General features: G+C 47.9%; 1 protein-coding gene across 3 annotated transcripts in view; it reads right to left on the bottom strand.

Moving 5' to 3' along the window:
- Positions 1-26832, bottom strand: part of HSD3B7 (hydroxy-delta-5-steroid dehydrogenase, 3 beta- and steroid delta-isomerase 7) — a 45137-nt gene that overhangs the window by 3426 nt on the left and 14879 nt on the right. Inside the window, exons 1-6 of one of the 3 annotated variants that reach the window (XM_033169503.1) lie at positions 24799-24928; positions 17714-17878; positions 9216-9359; positions 3757-3865; positions 1396-1495; positions 310-472 (exon numbers count right to left, since the gene is read on the bottom strand). In XM_033169503.1, the coding sequence (XP_033025394.1) occupies positions 310-472; positions 1396-1495; positions 3757-3865; positions 9216-9359; positions 17714-17873 (676 nt within the window). In that variant the 5' untranslated portion in view covers positions 17874-17878; positions 24799-24928. Of the gene's footprint in view, positions 1-309; positions 473-1395; positions 1496-3756; positions 3866-9215; positions 9360-17713; positions 17879-19155; positions 19181-24798; positions 24929-26832 lie in introns of those variants that run through there. The other 2 variants (XM_033169504.1, XM_033169502.1) reach the window with 2 other exon arrangements.

Genomic DNA, 26832 nt, shown 5'->3' with positions numbered 1-26832 from the left:
GCTTACACAAATTAATTTACAAATCCCCATTGTGGTTTATCTGTTGCTCTTGGAAAAAGAATTCAAGAGGTCCGACTGCTAAACGTTAATACGCAGGCTCTGGTGTTCTTGCTTTGCTTTTGTCATGGGTAAAGCAGCAAAGCATTCCAGGAGGGAAAGGTTATTTGTTTTGATAAAAAGCAGCAACGCCATCCTGCTACTCTAGGGCTTTGGCTATAAAGGTCCAGAGGGAATGTTGTGCAAAGGCATCTGAAGTTCGTGGTGACATCGCAGTTCAAGAATGGCACACAGCGTGCACGAGAGACTTACCAACATAGACCCTGCTGTGCTCGGTGGAGGGTGGGATGACTCGGATCAGACACTTTTTGGTGTTCAGCCCTGTCTCGTAAAACTGTTTCATCAGTGGGTGGTGCTCCCCATAGATGCCAGTCGGCCGGAGAGCGCAAGTGACCAGCTGCTTCCCTCCTTCCACCTGGCGGCACAGAAGAGGGGGTAGAGAAAACCCTTTAGCTCCCCCTGCCGCCAAGGACCTGGGCTCCCTTCCCACCTCCCCACTGTGACGCATGTGGGGTAGAGGAGCCTCCAGGTGGTCAAGCATTTTGCTGGAGGGATTCAAGTTGAGGTATGTGGATCAAAGGGCTCTGTCTCCCCCAGTTGCAGCAAACCCACTTTGGGGAAAAAGAAACTTGACTTTTTAAGGAGTTTGGAAGGTGCAGAGTGAGCGAATGACTAGCAAGAAGATGAGTAAACACCCTGCAAGTGAACCAGGGTGAATGCAGCAGGAATGGTCACCATCGTATAGCCGCCCGGGGAAACAAATCAAAATGAGAATGACTAAATAACGCTACCACACAGGGCTATGAGAAAGGTAAGGAAATGCTATGTGCGCTCAAGCTCATTAGAGGGAGGAGAGAAAGGGTGGGTTTTAAGAGTGTCATAAATTCATGGCAGAGGGCACTGCACTTTTAAGGGGCCACAAGACTCTTGGAAGAGACTAATCGAGTTATTGGGGCACATAAACGTGCATTGACAGCAGCCTACATCATTACAGTGGTATCTCAGTTTACGAACAGTCCTGTTTATGAACTCCGCAAAACCAGAAGTAGCGTTCCGGTTTGCGAACTTTACCTCGGTCTATGAATGGAAGGCGTGCTTCGGTTTAAGTAGGGATTTGGTTTAAGAACAGACTTCAGGAACAGATTTAAGTTCGTAAACCGAGGTACCACTGTATATGCATAAATTGTTCTTAGTTGGCCAATAGCGGTGAAGGGTTCATGCCACGCATCTGGGGAAGTAGGTTTTGGCTCTTGAACATTTACGTCCTAATAAATCTGTTAGTCCTTTTAAGGTTCTTTGTTCCATTCCAAACCTGGGCTGAAGGGGAGCCTGACTCACCAGTCGTCCATTGGCTTCGATGACCAAACGCTCGGCCTTGGCTTTGCTAACCGGGTAAGGCTCAGTGTGAACAACCTCATATTTGGTGTCTTCGTTTCCCCTGCAAAGAAGAGGAACGTGTCACAGGGAATCAAGACCCAATACACCTGCCAGACCCATCCTTTTCCGTCTCTGCTACAAAATAATGTGCCTCAATAAATATACTTCAGTTTTGTTCAGTTAACTCTGTGAATGCACTGTGTTATGGTGGTGCAGAGGCCACTGTCAAGTGCAGGGCAAGATGCCTGCATTTTAAAAGAGATGGGTAGAAGGAAGAGCTTGGGTGGGTGTTGTTTCTCCCAGCATTGCAAAAGCACGGTGGGAAACGCTGCAACTTTAGTGTGCATTTTAATAAATGTGCATTAAAGCTGCAACATTTCCCAGTTCCTATTGCTAGCTGAAACTTATTACTTGATTATTGCCTCACTTCCTCAACGACAACAAAAACAAAATCCCACCCCCTACAAAGACCACCCACCCCAGAATTCCATCACATCATTCCAGGGAGGCATCTTTTTATTGCAGCGCATGAACATCATAAGCTTCCTTTTGATTGGTAGGGGTGGGAGAATCCAAGGGAGGTGCCATTGTGTAACCTGGGGGTCCCCCCATATTTGTGTCCTCTGCTCTGCAGGGGGTTGGACTAGATGACCCTCTAGGTCCCTTCCAACTCTACGATTCTGTGATTCCTCCCCAGTTTTTGTTGTTCAGTCGTTCAGTCGTGTCCGACTCTTCGTGACCCCATGGACCAGAGCACGCCAGGCACGCCTATCCTTCACTGCCTCTCGCAGTTTGGCCAAACTCATGTTAGTAGCTTCGAGAACACTGTCCAACCATCTCATCCTCTGTCGTCCCCTTCTCCTTGTGCCCTCCATCTTTCCCAACATCAGGGTCTTTTCCAGGGAGTCTTCTCTTCTCATGAGGTGGCCAAAGTACTGGAGCCTCCCCAGTTAATGTTGTTTTTTTAAAATGAGTCTGGCTTTTAGGAATTGTTCAATTGCAGGTGTCCCCTGCTTTTCTGTCTGTGTGTTGTTGTTTTGGTGGGTGAGTGTGTTTTATCTGTTTGTTTTGTAGGGGCAGGGGGAGTTTCAGGCATTGCCAGTTTTTCCTCTGTAAAGCCAGCATTCTCTGGTTTTAAGATTTGCAAATGGGCCTCAAAAGGTTGGGAGCTTTGAATCCATGCATGTTTTCAGCACTCTTCGAGAAGGATGGATTATGGGTGCTTAATATCCCATTCCTTACACACACACACACACACACACACACACACACCAAACAAGCTGTCTGAGAGTGGCTGGGGAGACCCGGCCAGATGGGCGGGGTATAAATAATAAATTATTATTATTATTATTTTCTTTCCTTGCCCCGGGCCAAAATATTCAGCGCCGAGACGTTTTGTGTTTGCAGACAAGGGAGGCGATTTAGTGTTTGCAGACAAGAAACTACCAATCTCTTGCTTTAGTGGAAGTGGCAATTTAGGCTGCATCCACACACCATACACATTTAAAGCACATTCAAGGAACTGCGCATGGCTTCAGAACGGAAGGACAGCCCTGCTGGGTCACTCCAGAATCCTCTTCCCACAATGGCGGCCAGCCTATGGGAAGCCTGAAAGCAGCACCCAAGCACAACACCGCTCTCCCCTCTTGCGATTCCCAGAAACTAGCATTCAGAGGCGAACTGCCTCCAGCAGTGGAGGGAGGGCATAGCCACTGAGAAGCCATCCAAGCTTCTTTCAAAGAATCCTGGGAACTGTGGTTTTCCCTTCACAGAGCTACAATCCCCTGCACCATTAACAGACTACAGTTCCCAGGATCCGTCAGTGGGGGGGGGGGAAGGTTGCTTTAAATGCATGGTGCATGCACAGTATTAGAAACAGGAACAAAATATTGCCATGTAGGGAGCGCCGTTATATATCTCCATTGCCCATCTCCAGGGTTACCGTTGCTGTGTATATGTGTTGTTGCGATGTTGCTAGGGAGGGCACGGGGGAAGCCCTTGCAGAGAGGGGAAACCGCTGCTGGCCTGGACCAAAGCCAGAGGGAACTCCCTGCTGTGGATATCAGGGCTTTGTGTATGTGTGTGAGAGAGAGCACAAGCACTTCAGGCATATCGATGATAGGATGGCTGCATTTCCCACTGGCTCAGCAAAATGAAGTTAGAGGAAGAACTCGCCTGCCCTTTATGGACAGAACTCAGCCTGAAAAGCCCTTGCAGGATGCAGCACAGACTGTGCTGTGGAAGAGGAAAGAAGCCCAGCATACACGCTGGGGCACATGCAGCCGGGGCAGAGATGCCAGGAGCCCCAGGTGAGGCACGTACCTGAAGAAGGGGTCACTCCTTGCGTTGGGCCCCACTACTTCCATGCTGCTGGTGTAAACCAGGTACTGGGTTCCTTGTGTCACACATGCTTCAATGACGTTCTGAGTTCCTGTGCCGAAACAATGGAAAACAGAAGAGGAGAAATGAGAGAGAGAGAGAGAGAGAGAGAGAGGACACATAAGCCACACCTCTCGGCCAGCCCAAGAACCCCATGGTGCCCACATAACCCAGGGGCAGAGAGAACATGGTCCCTTCCAGTTCCCATCATCCCTGACCACTAGAACATGGGTAGGCAAACTAAGGCCCAGGGACCGGATCCGGCCCAATCGCCTTCTAAATCAGGCCTGTGGACGGTCCAGGAATCAGCGTGTTTTTACATGAGTAGAATGTGTCCTTTTATTTAAAATGCACCTCTGGGTTATTTGTGGGGCATAGGAATTCATTCATTCCCCCCCCCTTCAAAATATAGTCCGGCCTCCCACAAGGTCTGAGGGACAGTGGACCGGCCCCCTGCTGAAAAGGTTTGCTGACCCCTGCACTAGACCATGCTGCCTGGGGTTGATGGGAGGCCAAGAACACCTGGAAGGACACCCATACTGGCTATTCAGGGCACCACCTCTTGTTCCTTCCAGGAAGGGAAGTGTGCGCAGGCAAAGGCTGTCTCTACAGGAGCCGGCCCTGCTGGTAACTTTGGACGAGGGGGAACAGCCTTTCCTGCAAATTTAGCCATTCCCCTCCTGCAGAGGCACCTTTCTTTCCCCTGTTTCAGCGAACTCAGAGAGGAGGAGAAGGCTTGCAAAGTACTTGCCCCCATAACACCCGCCTCCTGCCCTGCCAGCTGGAAACCCTGACAACCCCCTACTGCTGCTACCTTCTGCTACTTCCAGCTGGAGTTGCTGGAACAACAAGTACTAGTAACTTGTTCTAAAAAATAAAAAACACAAGCTAAGGTTTTCAACATTTCTCGGTTCCATGTTTGTACAATGTCAACTACAAATGTACGGAGCGGGTTTATCAGTGGCAGCAGTATACTTCTGAGTACAAAATGCTGGGCAACGGCAAGGGGAGAGGACCCTTGCCTTCCTGTCCTGGTGTGGGGGGCTTCCTGGAAGCATCTGAATGGCTGCTGTGGGAAATAGTACTCTGCAGCTCTTTAGAGGGATCCAGCAGGGCTCTTACAATGTCCTAACTGCATCCCCCTAGACAGCGACTGACTGCAGACAGCAAGGGAAGGGCATTTTGCTTGCCCCTGCTGAGAGGCAATCAGAGAGTAGTGGGACTGTGGGTGGAAACATCAGAGGGCTTTTGGAACCAGGATTCAGTGGCTTGAGGCAGGGTGGGAGTTGGGGTTCCTGGGGGAAGAGAGAGAGAAAATGGTGTGTCCCGGGTCCCTATAACTCAACCACTGTCCTAGGAAGCGTACCAAATCAGATAATTGGTCCATCTAGTTCAGGGCTGCCCACAATGACTGGCAGTGGCTTCCCAGGGTTTTCAGAGACCTGCCGCCACCACAGAGCTTCTCTTTGAGGTCCCTTGAGAGCTGGTGTTGGGAGGGGAAGGGATACTGGGATGTGGAACTCTGTGTTAGGGCACCAACAAGTTGGCGTGCTGAAGCGCAGCAGTCAGTGTGAGATAAGTCAAGGTCAAACAGTCCAGGTCAGAAGCCAGCCGAAGTCAGGTATCAGTACTGGGGTCAGGAGAAGCCGAAGTCAGGGACAGTCCAAGTCAGGAACAAACCAAGTCGATCAGGAACAAGCCAGGAGTCAGGAACAACCAGAAACACAGGAACAAGACGAGCAGAAGCAACCACACGCCCAGCACAATAGTTGCAGAAGCTGTAGAGTGGGCTAGTTGGCTTCCTTAAGAAGCCGGTTCACTCCCACGCTTCCTATGAGCTACAGCTGTCTCCAATTGCCGCCTTCGCTTCTCAGCTCGGCGTTCCACAGCTGAGAAAGGAGGAGGAGAGGGGATCGGCTGATTCCCCTCCTGACTGGGACCTGCTTCTGGCCCCACTTCTTCCTCTAGCTCTGGTCTTGCCTCCTCCTCCCTGTCAGATTCCTCCTCCTCTGAGGAGTGCTGCCACCAGTCCTCCCCAGGTACAAACTCCTCAGATTCCTCTGTGGGTGCTGCCCTGTCGGGGGGGGGGGGGGCTTGCCACCACTCCTCCTCATCTGACTCGACCCTGACACTCTGGGTTAAGAGCCAACATGGCGTCACGGTCAGAAGGTCAGGCTAGAACACCCAGCCGTGAAACCCCATTAGCTGGCCTCGAGCCAATCAGCGACTTGGTAAACCAGGAGCAAACCTTGGTGACGACGAGCTTATGGTTTGATGGTAGCGAGACAAACCACAACCCTGTGTTTCCACAGAACATGGTGCCAAACCATGGCTCGGCTCCAGGTAGCACACAGGACGCAGAACCAGGGGAGGATCAAAGCAGCTGCGGTTTTCTTTCCAAGTACAGTAGTACCTCTGTTTATGAACTTAATCTGTTCCTGAAGTCCTTTCTTAAATCAAATCCTTTCTTAAACCGAGGCACACTTTCCCTAGTGAGGCCTCCTGCCGCCGGTGCCCTTCCACCGTTCGGCTTCCGTTTGTAAACTGAGGTAAATTTCGCAAACCGGGACGCTACTTCCGGTTTTGTGGAGTTCGTAAACCAAACAGTTCGTAAACAGGACTGCTCGTAAACCGAGGTACCACTGTACCTGAACACTAGCTCATTCTCGCTAAGCCACAGTTTTGCTTGGCCTCATGTGCGGAATGAAGCTAGCCTTCTCAGTCTGAACTACCTCAGAGTGTTGTTGTGCAGATAAAAGGCGGTGGCAGGGGAGAGGAAAAACAAGAGATGATCTGGAAAACAAGGCCAACCCAGCCCCAACACTGGTTCTCAACCCATCCTCTTCCAGAATACCTGACAGTTGTGTAAGGGGAATCAACCCACTTTCTGTTGTGCAATAACAAGCACCTGTTTTAGCCTGTGAGAGAAAATGTTGAAATATATAGAGACTTGGCCTTTGCATCTCATATAGTGTCAGGAATTTCATCCCAGACTTCACAGGCCCTCCCTGCTGGCCTCTTTATTCCCTGGCAAATGCGGCGGACGTTCATAAATTAAAAGGAATGCCCACACATGGACATTATTATCCTTGTTCCTGACTCATCTCTGCCTTGATTGGTTTTACATCAGTAACCGACAAAGGGTTTTTCCCCAAAAACCTCAAAGCCCTTTCCCAAAGAAACAAACAAACAAACACTCCACCCCGAATGGAGCCACTTTTGGGCCATGGAGTCAGAACCGGCTATTAAAGTTTGGTAGAATAGGAAGGTCTGAGAGGACAGGACAGAGCTTTTCCTCTTAGGCTGCCAGAAGGAAAGGATGAGCGATGGTGCTTTTAAAAACGTGGCAATCCATTCCTGTTGTTTCCTCTCCAGACACCCTCAGCCAGGAGCATCTGATGTAAAGCCAAAGGGGGGGGAAAACGGAAGGAGCATCTCAGCTCAGAGGCTGACTTGCTCATGTACCACCCAGTTGCCGCAAATCCCGTCAAAGCAGAGATGAGAGGGAAGGACATTGGATTCTGCCTTATATCAAGTCAGACCAAGCTGGGGTGGTGGTGGAGGGGAACCTTGGTTTTAGCAAGGATTTCCATGTGAACCCCTTCCCCAATCCAGGATTTAACACCTGCTGAGCAGCTGATGGGTGAGGATTAAATCTTGCTCCCAGAAGGATTTAAATACCACCACCAACACCCCGCTTGTCAGCTGACAAGCGAGGAGTATAATCCTGCTGCCTTGGCTACGTGCCCGTGTCCCCTGTTGGGAATGGGTGTGCATAGGCAACACAGGATTTAAACCCCCCCCCCATGACCTCATGAGTGAGGGAAATGGGCTGGAGGTTCCCCACTCCTACACAGGCTGGCAGCGGCTCTCCAATGTTTCAGATAAAAGTCTCTCCCAACATCCTCCTAGAGGTGCTATGAATCAGACTGAGACCTCCCGCATGCAAGCTGTGTAGTCTGCACTACTGAGCTGTGGCCTCACAGGCTGTGCTTCCCAGCTAGGCTGTGGCGCCAGGGCTCAGCCTCTGAAAAAAGATGAAGCTACAATAATGGTAAGAGGGTCTCTGAGCATACACAGAGGGAAACTGCCTCTCTCCTTAAGTAACCAGAGTCTGTTCTTCAGCCTCCAGGATGTGGGGCAGGAGACTCACATGAGATAGTGGCTTCCTGAACCTGGAAACGCTCTTCCTTGACCACTGGTCCTGCTAGCTAGGGATGATGGGAATTGTAGTCCAAAAACAGCTGAAGACCCACATTTGGGAAACACTGCTTTAGGGCAAGGCTGGGGAACTTAAAAGCCTGGCATGTGTTGCTGGACTACAACTACCAGCATCCCTGTCCATTGACCAGGCTAGGTGAGGCTGATGGGAGTTGGAGTCCAGCAACTGCTGGAGAGCCACAGGGCCCCCCAAGCCTAGCTGTACTTCAGAGGAATTAGCCAGCTAGTTCTTGGAAAGGCTTAACAGCACTGTTTCAGAGAAATCTCTCTGTTTTCCTTCTGTATACAGCAAGGCTAATTTCCCAGTTGTAATATTTTCCTTTCCATTGCAATTTTATTTAGCAATTCTTATTACGTTTTTCACAGAACAGTCTTCAACCACCCCCGCCAGTCTCCTGAAAAACAGATTTATTAACTTGGCAAAAGCAGGCGTTGCTCCCTTCAAAATATTTGGTTTTTATCTTCTAGAAAGACAGGCTGAAATATTAGCGCTTACCACCAAGCGATTCTTAAAAATCCAGACCTTTTCTTGGTAACATAAGAGGGTAAAGCAGAGCCCTGCCGTGTCAGGTCAAGGCTGGATGACAATACATTGTGCTATGCTTGGCTCCAGCACCTCTTGGCTTGGAAATGAAGGTGTTCCTCTGGAGCGTGGCCTGGTTCACTGGCTTGAACAACCTGGTAACATCTGCTCACCAGCCACTTTTCTGATAAGTAGCTTTGCCCATCTTGCTTGCCTCCTAACACTAAACCGTGGTTTATGAGACTCTGTTTATTACAGCATGGCTTATTATTATGAGCAAACCCTGCCAAAAGCTTATCTGTGGTTTCCTTACTGCCAACAAACCACAATCTGAAATCATAGCTTGTTTTGCTATAAGTACAACCTGCCGTTATATGGAAACCCAGCACCATTCCCTTAGCCGTGGTTTGTTTAAGTCACCCGGGACACTCACAAAACTCCACAACCACAAGACAAGAACAAAACAAATGTTGGAGAAACAAGCCATGGTTTGTTTGACAAACATGTGGTTAACTCATGGTTTGTGAAACAAACCATGGCTTAGCATTATGTGTGAACACGGCCGCTGTGGTGCTCTCCGTGGTCCTGTTATGGGCAGGGTAACTTCCTCTGAACCATGGAGGAAAGGGGCCTGACTGGGTAGTCTTTCAATTCCTACCTTGAACGTTGACTGCAGTGATCTTCTCAGGTGAGACTCTGCCCCAAACATCTACCAGGCTGGCAGTGTGGATGACCAAGTGGGCTCCTTTCACGACTGCTTTCACATCCTCCAGGTTGCTGATGTCGCCCTGGATCAGAGTCACTTCATTTTTGAGAACGAGAAGAGAGAGAGAGAGAGAGAGAGAGAGAGAGAGAGAGAGAGAGAGAGAGAGAGAGAGAGATATGAGTTGGGACTTTCGGTTTCTACCTGGGTCAGAGAGAAAAGGCAGTAGCACGGAACCGGGGACAAATCCATCAACCAAAAAACCTCATGTAATCAAGTCTACTTTGGTTTCTTAATTAGGAAAGAACATACTAAACACAAACAGGTCCACATCTCTCCCCTTCTCATCATCCTCCCTGCCTCCAACAGAGGGAGGAGAAGCAAGGTGGCATCAGGGACCCTGCAGGACTTTGTGCTCCTAGCCCTGCCCATATGAAGGATTGGAAAATCATTGAGAGCCACAGCTGTCCTTATGCATGCCCCAGATAGAAACATTGGGGGCTGCCTGGAGGCTACAGGGACCGGACCTGGATCTTCTACACACGCAAAGCATATCATTGGATGCAAAACTGGAGCATGGAAACAGCAATGTGTTTCAGCAATTTGCCTTTGGGCAAATTTCTATTTTGATTTGCATCACTGAATTCAGGAGGGGATTCAGTTGTGCGCTGAAGGCAAACCTTCCCACTTCCTCCCTGTGGCGATACCAAGGCATTCCTGCATACTGAATGAGTCAAGACAGCTTAGGAGAATCCTCCTTATGAGTAATAAGCACCACACAACACTTCTATGGCAGGCTGTCGAGAAAGAACAAAGCCAAATACCTGGTTATATAATTGAATGCCTCCTCTCAGAAAGAGGGTTGGGCGGATGTGTTAATTTCAGTTTCTCTTTCTCATTTTCCACATCTTTCTTGCTTAGCTCTCCACAGTCCCACATTGGTTTGTGGACATATTTATTGTTGAAGTCCTCGTGAAAATTAAACAGTGTTTTTTTATTGCTATCTTCTCAGCCCCCAAGACGCACTCCTCCGTTGTCTCCCGAGACAGACAGACGCCAACTAAAGCCTCCTAATATACCCCTTTGGTATGGAATAATATACACATCTTTGTAAAGCAACTTCCCCTAACATAATGCATTTTGCATGTCATTCTGATTAAAATATGCGTGTACCCTGACATCTACATATTTGTACACATTACTTGGCTGGAGAAATGCACTGCAAAATTCAGAGATGTGTGGATTTCAAGCGGTGGCTGTGCTTCGGTTTGCACATTGTTTTAGAAAGTGTGAATTAAGTAGTTTTGCCTTTAAATGCAAACTGTATCTAATTTCTCCCCACCCCTTCCTAGAAACAGCACTGTCTTTTGTCCAGGCAAAGCTGGGGGGGGGGGAGTAGAAACCACACCATCACCACTGTTACCACTTGGCACCATTCTCTGCTGCCCCACATTTCCTAGAGAGAATAACGCAGAGAAGAGAAAATGCAAGAAACTGCAGACCCACTCTCAGCTCAAAAGGTCTCCTCTGCACTTGGCCACCCAGAAGGGTAAACTTTCTAGAAACAAGACCCCCCCCCAGGGCCCATATTTAGCTTCCCCATAACATAGGACATACTCCACTTCTTTACTTATTGTGCCCACCTATTGAGTGAAGAACATATTCAACATTTCAACAGGAAGTCAAAGATAGGCATGGCATAAGATCGACTTCTTGCTGGCTTTAAAATTTGCACCAAAGTCATGCCTTCTTATGGAGCTTAAAGTTAAGTTAGCCACCAAACTACCTTCCTTGCACACCTCAGGCACACTCAGCCAGTGTGGTGTAGTGGTTAAGAGCAGTAGACTCGTAATCTGGGGAACCGGGTTCGTGTCTCCACTCCTCCACATGCAGCTGCTGGGTGACCTTGGGCTAGTCACACTTCTCTGAAGTCTCTCAGCCCCACTCACCTCACAGAGTGTTTGTTGTGGGGGAGGAAGGGAAAGGAGAATGTTAGCCGCTTTGAGACTCCTTTGGGTAGTGATAAAGCGGGATATCAAATCCAAACTCTTCTTCTTCACTTTTGCTTTCGCACACAAAAAAGTATTGTATAATATGTGCAGCCTGTCCTGGCTTATACATTTAAAATAAAAAGAAGGGAGGTTTAAAATATATATATATAGGGGGAGGGGAGGTGTTCTTGATGTCACAGGTGTTAGCCAATTGGCCCCACAATTGGCTTAGCACTAAGATGATAAGGTATTGTTTGAAACACTCCTGCCTCTCCCTTTGTTTCAGCACAGCAAGGTCATCATATAAGCAAATGTGACAAGAGATTACAAAAACATCCTGGGCTTAATGTTGCTTTGTCAAGTTTTCCTTGGAACAAGAAACTGTGTTGTTTGAGCCATCGGCCCCTCTCACAACCGCTTTTGTTTTGTCTAGTTTTAGGAGCAGTTTTTTAAAAATGCCACAAGGACAGCCTTGGTCACACTGAAGGGACATGTGGACGGGGCTTGTCACAGAAAGCTTAGAGGACATACCAGACAAGAATTTTATTTGGAAAATTGACAGACCACCAAGCTTTAGCAAATATCCTAGCGGTGCAGAACAATTAAAAAATAAATGAATACAAGAAGACAGATGAAAACAGTTTCTCAAAGAAATCTGGTGCTGCACATGAGCCAACTCATCCTTCTGGAAAAGCAGTTCCCAGTTAGAGGGCAGCTACCGTTCTCTTGCAAGAAAAAAATGGGATGTCCTGGTTTTGCCAAGGCACTTGTGGTGTATGCCATGTGCGGTGGAATTATATCTAAAATGCAACAGCTATAATGGCTATTATCACCTTCAAGACCCACTTGCTTCTCAGGGTAACCACCAAGGGAAAGATGCAGGGTGGAAAGCGAACTTTGGTGTTCTTTCCTGGGCAGCTGATTTTATCCGTGATCATTTTTGAAACCTCACAACAGGTCTGAGAGACGTGGCAGGCAGGGAGAACAGGAAGGGACGGGATCTAATGGGTTACACCAAGTTCACGAAGTGCCTCTCTTCTCTTTCTCTCCTGCGTTTCACAGGCAGGAAACCCTCTCCGGAAATCCTGCCATGATGGCATCTGCTACGAAACACCTGCCAGGAATGAACGGCCAGGGCACCCATCGCCCTTCCTGTCCCCATCAACCTGCTTGCCCCCTCACCCGGGAACCTTGGGGCCTTGCAGTTCACTCCTATCTGCCTCCCTTTACGTCACGCGAGGCCTTGACAGGAGGCAGTTTCCCTCTTCTCCACTTCTTCCTGCCCAGATGCTTTCTGGCCGCCTGTCACTTAGCTGGCTGTCAAAATCATTTCCCCTTCTAAATGTGGTGCTGGAAACCCAATTCTCTGGAATTTGAAAGAGCCATTACCAAGGAGAGGTCACCAGGAGGCATTCGGGAAGGGACTAGAGTCATATTCCCACCCTTCCCAGTTATTTATTTATACCCAACTCTTTTTATTTTTATTTTTGGGAAGAGAAGGCGCTCTGAGTGGCTCCAGCAGAGCTCCTAAGCTGCCGCCCATTCTGGCAACCACCAGGCCGAAGCCTGCTTTGCATTAGCAGCATCAAAGCCGCTTCTCAGGGTATTCCCTGGCCCCCAGGATTGTGGGCATTGGCTCCTCATGTGACGAAACGTCTCTTATACACCAAGACAATTCCACACACGGTGAAGGGCTTGTTCCATTGCAGGAACAAATATCCACGTTCCACACTGGCTTCCTGAGCAAAGCAAAAGTTGTGGCACTTGTTCACTCCCTCCTCACTCAGTCCTGGTCACAAAGACTGGAGCGAGGAGTACCTGGCAATGGGAAACGCCTCAGCCCCTATTACTTAAAGTAGCTGCTTGCTAATTAATATTCTTGCAAGGTTCTACTTTCTTTCTAGCCCTTTCCCCTCTAAGTTGGCAGAAGGCCAGATCTGGCCCAAGGATTCCCAGTTGCTAATCCACAGCATATATCAGATACACCCTAGCTTTTTTCTTTCCCGGTAAAGAGAAAAATGTGGTACATGAAGCATCTCTTAGGCCCCAGCTGCACCACACATTCAAGGTAGCATCATGACACTTTAAACAGTCATGGCTTCCCAACAAAGGACCCTGGGAACTGTAGTGCTGAGAGTTGTAGTTTGTTAAGGGTGCCGAAGAGTTCCCCTCAGAGAGTGACAATTCCCAGAGCGGCTTAACAATTAACCCCTCTTGCCAGGGAATTCAAAAGAACTGTAACTCTGTGAGCCTCCAAACAACTATCAGCACCCTTAACAAACTACAATTCCCAACATTTTTGGGGGGAAGCCACAACTGTTTAAAATGGGATGACACTGCTTTGAAATGAATTGTGCAGATGGGGCCTTAGTGGGAAAGGAAAATAAACTCTTGCACATGTTCACAGAAGTCACCTCTTTTTTCCTCCCCAAAACACCTCCTTCCCTTGGTCAAACAGCGTCCTTGCCGCTAGAAACCAGTGAAACTTCATTGTCTCGTTGCTTCCTCAAATCAAATCAGATGTGCTTTCAAGGTCAGGCCTTGTTTACCCTGGACTGAAACCAACACAGAAGAGACCTTGGACACAAAAGTATTATGAGGCCAAAGTCGCTACTGGGCTTCTCTCGGGGAGAAATCCCCAGGCAGGCCCTTCGTTCCCCCCACCCCACCCCACCCCCTCTCCCGCTTCTCGATTCTCGCTTCTCAGATTCCTGTTTTTGCCCTGCTGCTTGCTACTGAGTGCTATTTGCACTCGGCCAAGCCGAAGAGATTTTGGCAGCGCACGCAAGCTCCGCCAAAGGACACGGGCCAGGCACGAGGCAAAGAGAGCAAATCGCAAGCAGCTGGAGTGGGTCATCTGCCCCTCCACAGCCAAGGCTGGCTGTGTACCGTTCGCTGTGCAGCCGAACAACGGGACTGGGAGCACGCTCTCGCACGGAGGTCCATGCAAGGACAAAACACTTCCATGTGTGGGTGTGGACTTCTTGAACCCTGCCAACAAAACCCCTCATTTTTGGGGTGGAGGGGGGTGGCTTTCCTGGGAATAAACCATCACCACCACACCCTCTGCATCTTGCAGGGAACAGCTTTGAAGGTCAACAGCGAGCTGCACACCACACATGGGGGAAATGGGCCTGTACCAGTTGGATCAACGCGAGTGTTATGTGGGCCCTATCCTGCCCTCCAAAGCTTCCTCCCCGAGAACCACACAGGCACATTTTCTCGCCACATGTTGGCTGGCTTCCTGGCCGGTTGTTCCAGGGAGAGAATTACTCATGGGCTGGATGCTGCTGCCCGCAAGTCGTAGCATCTCAGAGCACCGCCTCCATTTTGCTCTCAGGAACTTTCCCTTCCTTACGTGACAATTGCTCGCACCCACAAGAGGATTTCCAGAGAGGGACAAAAGATGCAGCTTCCAGCCTCAGGACCTTCCTTTGCTTCCAAATTGCTTGTTTTATTATAGCAGGGAGAAGTTAGCCCTCTTTGTGTCGTTGGGGACTCCCAACTCCCAGCAGGCTGAGCCAGCATGCCCAATGGTCAGGGAAGATGGGAGCTGCAGTCCAGCAACATGAGGAGAGGCAAGGGTTCCCTATTATACAGGAAGCGATACACCAACCCTTTAAAAGGGTGGAATTTATACTTTTAAGCTGGTTTCCGTGCATAGTATTTCACTGTCCTGATGCTTAGAGGATATTTTGTATAAATTTCTGGCATTTTATCTATTTGCATTTAGCCTAAGTTGTAAAGTGCTTTGTTTTAAAGTTGTAAAGAGTTTTTGTTTCGAATTTAAACAGTGTATACAAATTGTCATCAATCAATCAATCAATCAATCAATCAATACCTTCATTCAAATTCCCAGGATAGTTTAAATTAAGGCTGCTTTATGTTTAGCTCTATCTTACAAAGGCTATTTGTTTTTAACCAAAGCTTCTTCTTTTCTTTTCGCTAAGTTTTAAACTTTTAAATGTAAACATAATTTTTTTAAATCGAGTAAAGATGAGCAATTCTTCTCTCCCCCCCCCCCCCCCCCCGCCAATCTGGCCATCAATGTTTGTGTTCTGCACCCTCCCAAACTCAGCTGTAGTTAACCCAGTAACACCAAGGTGTAAAAACATTCACAGATGGAGCTGCAAACTTTAAAAACACACTTGCTTGGGTAAAGGTAAAGGTAAAGGTACCCCTGACCATTAAGTCCAGTCATGTCTGACTCTGGGGTTGCGGTGCTCATCTCGCGTTACTGGCCGAGGGAGCCAGCGTACAGCTTCCGGGTCATGTGGCCAGCATGACTAAGCCGCTTCTGGTGAACCAGAGCAGTGCACGGAAATGCCGTTTACCTTCCCGCTGGAGTGGTACCTATTTATCTACTTGCACTTTTGATGTGCTTTCGAACTGCTAGGTTGGCAGGAGCAGGGACCGAGCAATGGGAGCTCACCCCATTACGGGGATTCGAACTGCTGACCTTCTGATCAGCAAGCCTTAGGTTCTGTGGTTTAACCCACAGCACCACCTGCGTGGGTAGAGAGATGTAAGATTACATCTTGCTTGGGTAGAGAGATGTACAAGCAGACCTTTAACAGCTGTGTAAAACAACAACAACAACAACAACAATTAAAGATACATTAGTCCCATGTTTCACCAGGCCATCCTTACTCATGAGTAAGCCTCATTGAACACTGTAGGATTTGACTGCCAAGCAACCAAACTTAAGACTGCTCTGCAACAAGTGAATTAGATGCCAAGATTGGGGGTGGGGGGAGACAGACTTATTGTGCTATTGGCTGCCATCCACATTCCTAGGGTTTCTAGCTGCTAAGTTCCAACATTCTTGTGGAGACTACTCATTTTTTACTTGGAAGGGAAAATGTGTTTTTAAAGGTCACACACCTTCACACCTTGAAACATGAGACCTTTTAGACCGGGGGGGGGGGGGGCACGGGTTACTGCCCAAGAAAAATGAATAAAACTTAGCACAACGTGGGCTGATTTCTGTGAAACTCTCTCACGTGGACACAGGTTGCCAAGATGGAAAATATTTCAGCCTCCTGTTTATATAACCAGGGAAATAAATGTTAAGCTGGGGCTCAACTGGGAAACCTGCCTTAGAAGCCAAGGACTTCTAAAGAAGGTAACTGTGGCCAGTTTCGAAACTCCACCGATTTTCAGGAACACAGTTGGGCTTTTTAGAAAGTTAGCCTCCCCGCCACGCTCCAGCAGATGTGGGGAACCTTTGGTGCTCCTGATGTTGATGAACTACAAATCCCATCAGCCCCAGCAAGCACAGCAGGGGCATGGGATGGTGCCAGTTTCAGTTCAGCGAAGGCTCTCCACACCAGCTCTAACACATACCTCACCTTTAGGGCACCTTCAGAGGACTTTATTCCAGCATTCATCTTTATTTAATTGCACAGAGCTCATACAGCAAGTCCTGTCATTGTTGTTAACCCACCTTAACCATAATTTACCAGGGCAGGTTACAGCAATTTTAAAATTCAACATTGAAAACAGTTCAAAACAAGTTGCAGCCACAGGTATTGAGCGGGACCATATATATCTATATACTGTTTCCCAGGTATCCAAGTCCGGTCTTTACTAAGCATTCGTTCTGATTTGTTTGTGGGGAAGTTATACGACAGTGAGATTTTATCCTAATTTCTTTGTGCAGTGGTTATAAGTCTTCCCACTAATCAATCATTTATCCCATGCTTCTTAGCGACTTTCCCCATCGCTTTCTTAATCACGAGAAGGTAAATGTTTTTAATTGTAAAAAAGTGGACTTGTTGCACCAGGGCTCTTTAATCCACTTTAATTCTGCGAATGTATATTTCCTAGAAATACTGGCAGTGGTGGTGAACTTACTACCTCCCACCAGCAGTAATGCAAGTAGGGAAGAAGAAGAAGAAGAAGAAGAAGAAGAAGAAGAAGAAGAAGAGGAGGAGGAGGAGGAGTTTGGATTTGATATCCCGTTTCATCACTACCCGAAGGAGTCTCAAAGCGGCTAACATTCTCCTTTCCCTTCCTCTCCCACAACAAACACTCTGTGAGGTGAGTGGGGCTGAGAGACTTCAAAGAAGTGCGACTAGCCCAAGTTCACTCAGCAGCTGCATGTGGAGGAGCGGAGACGTGAACCCGGTTCACCAGATTATGAGTCTACCGCTCTTAACCACTACACCACACTGGCTCTCTGGGTAAGCAGAGAAAATACAAGAGCCAGCTATTCTGACATCCTATTTTCATTGCAGAAATGTTGGGGGGTATGCCTCGACATCCTGCCCTATGGCCTTTAACGTGGCCAGTCATGAAGGCAGATCAGCATTTCTCTGGAGAGATTTTTGGAGACTCTCCCAAAATGTATTTGCCTATTCTGTGCAAGACCCTCAGGAAAGTGGAATCCACACCCAGCAAACCAGACAGACAAGCTCTGAAGGAATAGGAAAGAGTGACCCAGGGGAGTGGGCACCTTACCTCTATCCAGGTGTCTCATGCTTTCATCAAGGTGCAAGTCAAAGACGCGCACTTCTGCAAGGCCAGGCTCCTCCTTCAGAAGCATCTGGACCAGATTTTTCCCCAGAAAACCGCAGCCGCCTGTCACAAGGTAGATCTGGTTTTTGCTTGATGACCCCATTTGCCCTGTGAGCGGGGAGAAAAAAGATAAAACGCGCTTTCAGTCTGGAGGAACAAAAGAACTGTAGAGTTCTGGAAGGGGTGGGCGGACAGAAGTTGCAAGCTAAGATGCTCCAGCAGTGGTTCAGATAGTAGTACTATTTCTAGAATGCTTAATAGGACTGGATACTTCACACGGGGACGTCAAAGAATTTCATCACAAATGGAAATGGAAGAAGAAATCGCTGCTGCCCACGTTTTCGTCCCAGGTCTGGCGCGGAAATCAACCCGGCTGACACAATCAGTATTTGCTCACATTGTTTGTTTTTTTAAAGCCCACAGCCAATATGCAATTAAATTCTTTTTTTGGGGGGGGGGGAAACAAAATTGTTTTGACATTTCGTTTACACTGAAATGAACGGCGTGGAAACAACTTCACCCATTAATTGCTTCAGATTCGTAACTCACGTAATTACCTAAGTTTCGTTAAACAGAGAGGCAACGAGATGAAGGATGCAGGAATTGCCAGAAACCAAACTCCGTCAGGATGGGAAAAGTGGGGTTGTTGTGACAAAGAGAGATTCGGATGGAAGCCGCTGCCTTCTGACAACTGACACCCCTGGCTTCACACAGAAAGCAAAAAAAGGAACAGGCTCCACTGCCCTCAGGCTTACGGAATGCAGGAGAGAAAGAAAGAAGAGACGGCACACAAAAATAAAAGCGACAGAAGAGACATTGGAAGGCACAGGATCCTTAGAAGGCAGGCAGGCATTTGCAGAGCAGTTTTTAGAGTCTGCCTGCAAGTGGCTAAACAGAAGAGGAACGCTTTCCCAAATGCACTGAGGCACCTGCAGGAGACTTGAAGGGGCACGAGACCATCGGCCACAGTTGCACACACACGAAACTGTTCAGAGGCCCCAAGACAGGGTGGAGAACCTCAATGCGGCCCTCAACACCTCACTATCTGGCCCTCAGGACTCTCCAGAGGCCGCACCCCCTCCCTGGCCTGCTTTGCAACATCCTTCAGGGTTTTCACCTGGCTGGCCTGAATCCCTGAACTCTGACGATGGCTCTTGCTTCTCTTGATGGAGGATGAAGGGGGGGTGAGTGGGTGCAGAAATTAGGTAAAAGGGTAAAAATGCCTTTCATTGCTCTGCCTGTTTTTGCCTCTGGCCCTGCCGGCCACTAGATGTGGCCCTCGGAAGGCTGTCTAGAAGAGAGAATGCGGCCCTCGGTCGGAAAAAAAAGGTTCCCCATCCCCAATCCAGGGGGTTTATAGCTGCACCCGCACTTCTCGCCGTCACCTTTACGGTTCCGCTTTAGCACGTCTCGACTTCAGCTTGAACTGTGAAGCAGGCCAGTTGTTTCTCCTATACTGCAAGATGCGCAATTATCGGTCTGGAAAATGGTTGCCCCAGTGATCTATCACAGGTAAGCAAGAGGAGGGTTCTGCAAAACGCCAAAGGGAAGCAGTTTAAGGAATCTCGCACACGAGGAATGCTGGAGGGGAAGGGAAGAAATAACCACAAGCTCTCTCCATTTTGAGGGGGTGGTCTTCCTCCTCCTCCTCCTCCTCCTCTGTATGACAGTGATCAGCTGCAGAGCTTCTGGAGTTTCATACAGATGTCCCCGATTCATCTCAGCACCTGTCAAATGGACCATTTGGAAAGGTGTCCTGTTTCTGTTTCGACATGCCTGAGAGACACTCCTGAAGCAGCCAGTCACACCTGGTTTGGTGCCTTCTAAATGGAGTTTCTCAGAGCGCTTTAACAAGCAATCCCTCTTCCCCCAGGGGAACTCTGGAATTTAGCTGTGTGAGGGGAATAGGGATCTGCTAACTAGCCACTCTCAGCTCCCTTAACAAACTCCAGCTCCCATAACTCCTTGGAGGAAGCCACAGCTGTTTAAAGTAGTATAATATGGCATTAAATGTATAGTGCATGTGCGATCTAATATTCCAATATTAAATTCCCAGGCACGAGGCCACAACCCGCACAGTACATTTAAAACCTTCTTATAACGCTTTAATGGCAACGGCTTCCCCCTGAAAGAACCTTGGGAACTGAAGTTTGTTAAGGGTGCTGGGAATTGTGGCTCTGGGGCGGGGGATTAAGCCAGTGTGGTATAGTGGTGAAGAGCGGTAGACTTGTAATCTGGGGAACCAGGTTCGTGTCTCTGCTCCTCCACATGCAGCTGCTGGGTGACCTTGGGCTAGTCACACTGCTCTGAAGTCTCTCAGCCCCACTCACCTCACAGAGTGTTTGTTGCGGGGGAGGAAGGGAAAGGAGAATGTGAGCCGCTTTGAGACTCCTTCGGGTAGTGAAAAGCGGGATATCAAATCCAAACTCCTCCTCCTCCTCTTCTTCTTCTTCTTCTTCTTCTTCTTCCCAGGATTCTTGGGGAGGAGCCATGACTGCTATTTTTATTGTTGTTGTTTACCGTAGTCATTTAGTCGTGTCCGACTCTTCGTGACCCCATGGACCAGAGCACGCCAGGCACTCCTGTCTTCCACTGCCTCCCGCAGTTTGGTCAGACTCACGTTGGTAGCTTCGAGAACACTGTCCAACCACCTCGTCCTCTGTCATCCCCTTCTCCTTGTGCCCTCCATCTTCCCCAACATCAGGGTCTTTTCCAGGGAGTCTTCTCTTCTCATGAGGTGGCCAAAGTATTGGAGCTTCAACTTCAGGATCTGTCCTTCCAGTGAGCACTCAGGCCTGATTTCATTAAGAATGGATAGGTTTGATCTTCTTGCAGTCCATGGGACTCTCAAGAGTCTCCTCCAGCACCATAATTCAAAAGCATCAATTCTTCGGCAAGTACCGTGTGGATGGGGCCCTCAGTTAATAGCTGCATAAAGGCCCCCCAAAAAACCCAAAAAGGAAACCAAAACCAAAAAATAAAAAAAAATGCAATCACGATTTTTTGTGGGTGGAGTGGACAGGACCTGGCATTCAGCATTCCTGGGTCCTAGTCACGTCCCTAATGAGTAGTGATAAGAGCAGACAATGTGATGGAGTGAGACAGAACTTGTTTTTGCTGTGGGAGGTGCAGATAGAGAGAGATCAGCCCAAAACCGTCACGTTTGCATAGCCAGATTAAGCTTCTCACAACCCCAAATCGCAAATTACTAGGAAATCTGTGATAAGGTGACATTGCTGCGTTAGCCTCCTTTCCAAGTCTGCTTCCAGCAGATAAGTAAATGCTTTAGAAGAAAAAATGTGCTTGTCGTTTCTATGCACTCTCTCAATTTGAAAAGAGAAAGATCAGTTGGATTTATAATGGGCTAGGTTCAGAGTCCCACAGGCAGAGACGTAACGGCCTGTTCCCTCTTCTCCCCCTGCCCCGCCACCCCACACTTCCCCACAATCTGTTCCAGAGGGTCGCTCAACCTTCCAGAGGAGCTTTTGAGGGCGCACAGGGGGAGAAGGAAAGAAGTCCCATTTGCACAACCAAAAGTGTGTTTCATGCGCGGGATGCTGCAACTGTACTACAGCCCGTCAAGAGAAAAAGGGGTCTGAACAAAAGCCATTACCTTACTCCCCCACCCCCCACCCCAATGGAAAATGTAGCAATTCCCCATTTGCAACTTATTCCACATTTTAATCTGTGCAGGGGGTTGGGGGCAGAGAGGGGTGTGCAGCATGGGAGGAGAATCACAAGGTTTAGAGGCCTGCTCTTGGATACATTTACAATGGCACTGCCTTTAAAAGCAGCTTATTTTAAAAGCGTTTCAATTTGCTGCCTTTTATATGCTCAGACTTTATACAGAAACACTGCCAGACAAGTCAAAGAGTCACTCTCCTTTTTTAAGCACTGGGACACAGGCCTTTGGTCCGCATGCCAAGCCCCTTGGGATTGTTTAAAACCCGTCTCTTGCTGTCATACATACTAGTGAATATAGGAACCTGCATGAGTCACATTCTTATATGCAGGTTGGGGAAGAGCTTAGACACGCCCGCTGCCCGCTGCCCAACGCATCCCTCAAAATAAACAAGAGGCTTGGTTCCTCCGACAAGCCAAGGATGCAGAAATCAAGATTGTTGCAAGTTTTCCCCTAGGAAACAAGGCCAAGTTCATTCAGAAAAGTGGCACAAAAGCAGAGCATTGTTGCAGGTTTGCTGTCCAAGAACCAGCTCTATCACACAGTGGCTTTCATTTAAAAAGAGAAGGCAGATCAAAGTCTGAGATCTCACAAAAGAACATTGATAGGGTGGGTGGTTTGTTTTTTTTTTAATGGCCCAGGATGACCATTCACTGCCTCTTTGTTGAAGCCAATTACAGGAAGGCTAGTTTCGATTCACAGATTTCTCTGAAATGTTGGCGTGGGAAAGGTGAAACATCCCACTTTCCCCTAGTAAAAGGAGGTAGATGTGTGGGGGGGTGGATCCTTGAGGATCTAATCCTTGAGGATCTAATGTGGGGTAGTGGATCCGCTCCCTAGTAGGAGTGTCTCTTGCTTGTCTCTGCTAATGGGTCATTTGTGTGCATGCATACACAAAACACAAACACACACACACACAAACACATGTATACAGATACATCTATACAGAGGTACCTTGGAAGTCGAACAGAATCCGTTCCGGAAGTCTGTTCAACTTCCAAAGCATTCGGAAACCAAGGCGCGGGTTCCGATTGGCTGCAGGAAGCTTCTTGCAGCCAATCGGAAGCCACAGAAGCCGCGTCGGACATTTGGGTTCCAAAGAACGTCCGCAAACTGGAACGCTCACTTTCAGGTTAGCGGCATTCGGGAGCCAAAACATTTGACATGCAAGGCGTTGGCGAACCAAGATATGACTGTACTGAGTATTGCAAGATGGCATTAAGTCTTCTTCATTGATTTTTTTTTCTTACAAAGAAACACAAAACCCAAGTAGCTCATTCCTTACAAATTACCGCTGCTTGGGGAGTTGGGGTGGGTGTACAATCCATTCTGCGCAGCTCAACTGAAATATGTTAAAATGTGCCAATTTCAATAGCAAGGAGTGCATGGGTTTCAAGACTGCTTAGACATCACACCCGTCACTGAAGGCAGGTCCAAGAGTTTTTGCTGCCTGAGGCAAATTCAAAATTCACTCCAGACAACTTGTTTATTCAGCATCATCCAGATTTTGAGTCACATGGCTTCCCCCAAAGAATTCTGGGAATTGCAGTTTGTTAAGGGTGCTGGGAACTGTAGCTCTTATAACAACTCTCCACACCCTTAAAAACTACAGCTCCCAGGGACCTTTGCAGGAAGCCACAACTGCTAGAACTGGCATATGCTTCGACGGCTAGATTGTACCCAATCTTTATTAAGCATTCGCTGCAATCTCTTTGTAGGAAAATTGCACACCCTGATTTGCCTACAGGATGTTTAATACGTCTTCCCATCATTTATTCATTCTACACTTTTCAATGAATTTCCCGGACACTTTCCTAATTGATAAAAGTCTGTTCCTTTTAAAATGCTGGTTTTTGCTGTCCTTGGACGACTCAGTGCTTCAATCCACTTTTATTGCTAACCCTAAATCTCCAGGAATGCACTTTAATCCCTCTCGCCAAAAAACAACAACAAGAAAAAACCCCACACTGACAGTTTACAAATACCCTAGATGCCGAACAAAATAGCAATGGCCATTCTCAGAATACTGAAAGACCAGGGAAATTTCGAACTCATTCCCAAAGTACTGTTACAAAAGCCCGACACCTGCCCCTCTCTCTGCCAAGCCGTGGCAAGAGCACATGGGAACTCAGGTGCCAACACAGGGTCCATGTCGCTTTTGAGAACAGAAGACATGGCAGAGACTGTCGTGCTTTAAGAAATAGGGTTTATTCGCCTATTTACACCCTCGGTCTGCTTGGGGTGGGGGTGGGGGGTCCAGATCTTACAGCATGACCCAGAGCATGGCAGGCAGTCCTTCCTTCACCCTCCCCAAGATGGATCTCTCCCTTTCTTCTTCCCAGAAGCCACTTGCCCTCCCCCAGAGCAGTTACCCTGGCAACCTCCCAAATCTCCAGTCTCTGGTCATACCTGGGATAAGGAGTTGCTGGCTACCTTCAATGTCTCTCTATTGTAACGCTTGTTCTTCCCTCAAGCCAGCAAGACTGGTTTGCATAAGGCAGCCCAGGAATCCTCTCTTGCAATATGTAGTCTCCCTGCATATCACAAAGAACCCAAAATCCTAGCATTTATTAATTTCTAGGGTTTAGCCCAAAATCCCTAACAGTACTTTGCTTTGTCCTCATCAGGGGAATCTACAGAACAACCCAACACCATCTCTTAGCAATTTACGGTATTTAAAAAATTGTAAAGCTATTTGTGCTCATACATTACTGATATTATGTGCTCCTACTGCAAACATATTTAGAAAAGATTAATCAAGTGTCAATGGGACGCAGGTGGCACTGTGGGCTTGTCGATCAGAAGGTCGGCGGTTCGAATCCCCGTGACGGGGTGAGCTCCCGTTGCTCGGTCCCAGCTCCTGCCAACCTAGCAGTTCGAAAGCACGTCAAAGTGCAAGTAGATAAATAGGTACCGCTCTGGCGGGAAGGTAAACGGTGTTTCCGTGCGTTGCTCTGGTTCGCCAGAAGCGGCTTAGTCATGCTGGCCACATGACCCGGAAGCTGTACGCCAGCTCCCTCGGCCAGTAAAGTGAGATGAGCGCCGCAACCCCAGAGTCGTCCGCGACTGGACCTAACGGTCAGGGGTCCCTTTACCTTTACTGCAAACGTATTTAGAAAAGATTAATCAAGAGTCAATGAAGCCCATATTCCCCAACTAAATTTAAAACAATTAGCCGAAAGACTTAAGGAACTGGCCAATACAAATGCATTTCTAGAGCAATAAATTATCACAAAACTGCACAACGTTAATTAAAATCCATTAAAAAAATAAATAATGCTGCAGTTTGCAGAACGCTTTGAAGGCAATTATTAGTGTGAGCGTCAAACCTGTTGAAAGAACATACCTGGGCGAAATCAAAAGACGCAAATACCGGGAGGAAACCCTTTGTAGCAAAATCAAACGAAAAAAGACAGCCGCCCACTTATTCATTCAGCAGCTAGCATGCTGCAAACTTGAATCCCCTTCTGATCTACCATATGCAGAACAGCAATTATCCTCGGATTTGGCGTGTGGTGGTAAGCGCTAACGGAGTCCCCTATAAACGGCAGCCGATAGGAAATGAGAAAGGAAGGAAACAAATGTCATGTTGCCGTCAAAAAAATACCACTCATTTCCTGCACGGTCAGGGTTTTCACGCCATGACAGAATATGCCTGGAAGCAGATGGTCAGCAAGCAGCTGTCAGAGGGGCAGGTGCAGGGGACACAGACCTGCTTCCCCCCCCTTCCACACACCTCCAGTCTACAATTCGAAATATGTATACAGAGCCAGACCAAGGGAAGCTAAAGTGCTCTCCCTCCAGATGTGGTTAGACTACTAGCTCCAGCCAGTGTGGCCTGTGGTCAAGGAATGATGGGCGTTGTACTCCAAAAACATCTTGGAAGATGCTAAGTTGGCTACCCCTGAGCTGGTGAGGTAGCCATTGAGCAAGGGTTGTTGGTGCTGGAAAAGCGCCGCACAGGGCTTTGCAGGAGCATCTCCAAACTCCCTTTCGGCACTGCATCCAACATAATATATTTAACAAAATTTATATAGTGCTGGATTGTAGTAAAAAATAAAAAAACCTCTTGTAGTAAAAAATAAAAAAATAGCTTGTGCGCATGTGCATGGGCCTCCTCCGACCTGGATGTGCACCGGAAATAACGCTTGCGCATGCGCACAAGCTATTTCCAGTGCTCCTCTGACCCGGAAGTGGGCAGTCACGCAGCACAGCACAGCACAGCACAGCACAGCACCAGTAAGAGCAGGCGGCGGGGGTCACCACGAGCCGGATAAACAAGTCCTTCGGGCCTTATCCAGCCCACGGACCTTAGTTTGGGGACCCCTGCTCTAGGCCAATGGCCTATCTGGATCAGCAGCCTGTTCTCTCAGGGATCAGCCAAATGTCTGTGGGAAATCATCAACCAGGAGATGAACCCAGGGACACTTTTCTCTCCTGTGGTTTCCAGAAACTGGCATTCAGGAGCATTACTCAGAGCTCTTGTAGAGTTGTCTCTATAATCAATCCAAATAGACAATATAATCTCTCCTCCTCACACCCAGGTGGAAAACAAATCACCCATGCATCACCACTGTTTAATAATAGATTTTCAGCAGAAAGCGTATGTTCCCTTACGCACTTGTTGCGCCTTATTGTGAACTGCAGAACAATGGGACATTTCTGTCAACAAGCAATTGACGGGAACACTATTTGTTTCATTTCTGTTAAGTCGGCTGTTACATCATTTCGATCCGCCTTAGTCATTAGTACGCAAGCCCTCCCCCTGTATCCATGGGCAATGCTACCAACGGCTTATTCCCCCCTCTCCATAAACACACATTAAAGGAGGGGAAAGTAGATCAATTCAACCTGTATCTATCCATCTATCTGCCACCTCTGGATTTTTGGTGACTCCCTAGTGTTACGGAAATTATGGGGGGGGGGTCACCTAAGCAAAGTCTCTTCCCGAGTAAACTCATTTGGGGTATGGAGTGATGCCCTTAAGGGGACCCATCTCTCTGCCATGATCCAGTAGGCAGAGATACACAGGGAAATGCCTCAGCAGGTAATCTCTGGGTGCTTCAGGCTAATATCCCTCAACCAGAATCCCATTGTTCTCTCCCAGATAAGTGCTCAAGGTATCCTTGCCAGTACTTAACACCCATTCACACTTCTCAGGGCTATCTCCCTGATATTGCTCTGTTTTCCCCATATGTTAATCTTGTTTTTTCCTGTTTTTCCTATATGTCAATCATGTATAACCCTTCCCTTTCGTGATGTAGTGATGATGTAGTAATGATGTTTCCAAACTGTATTCTGGGATATGATAGGAGTTTTTAAAAGTTATTGTAACACTGCTCTGGGTGTGCAGTTTGACTGTAACCTATTGCGCAATAAA

The sequence above is a fragment of the Lacerta agilis genome, chromosome 14 (genome assembly GCF_009819535.1).
Source record: "Lacerta agilis isolate rLacAgi1 chromosome 14, rLacAgi1.pri, whole genome shotgun sequence".
Lineage (NCBI taxonomy): Eukaryota > Metazoa > Chordata > Lepidosauria > Squamata > Lacertidae > Lacerta > Lacerta agilis.
The sequence above is the reverse complement of the archived record's forward strand: the minus strand, read 5'-3'. Positions and strand labels throughout refer to the sequence as shown.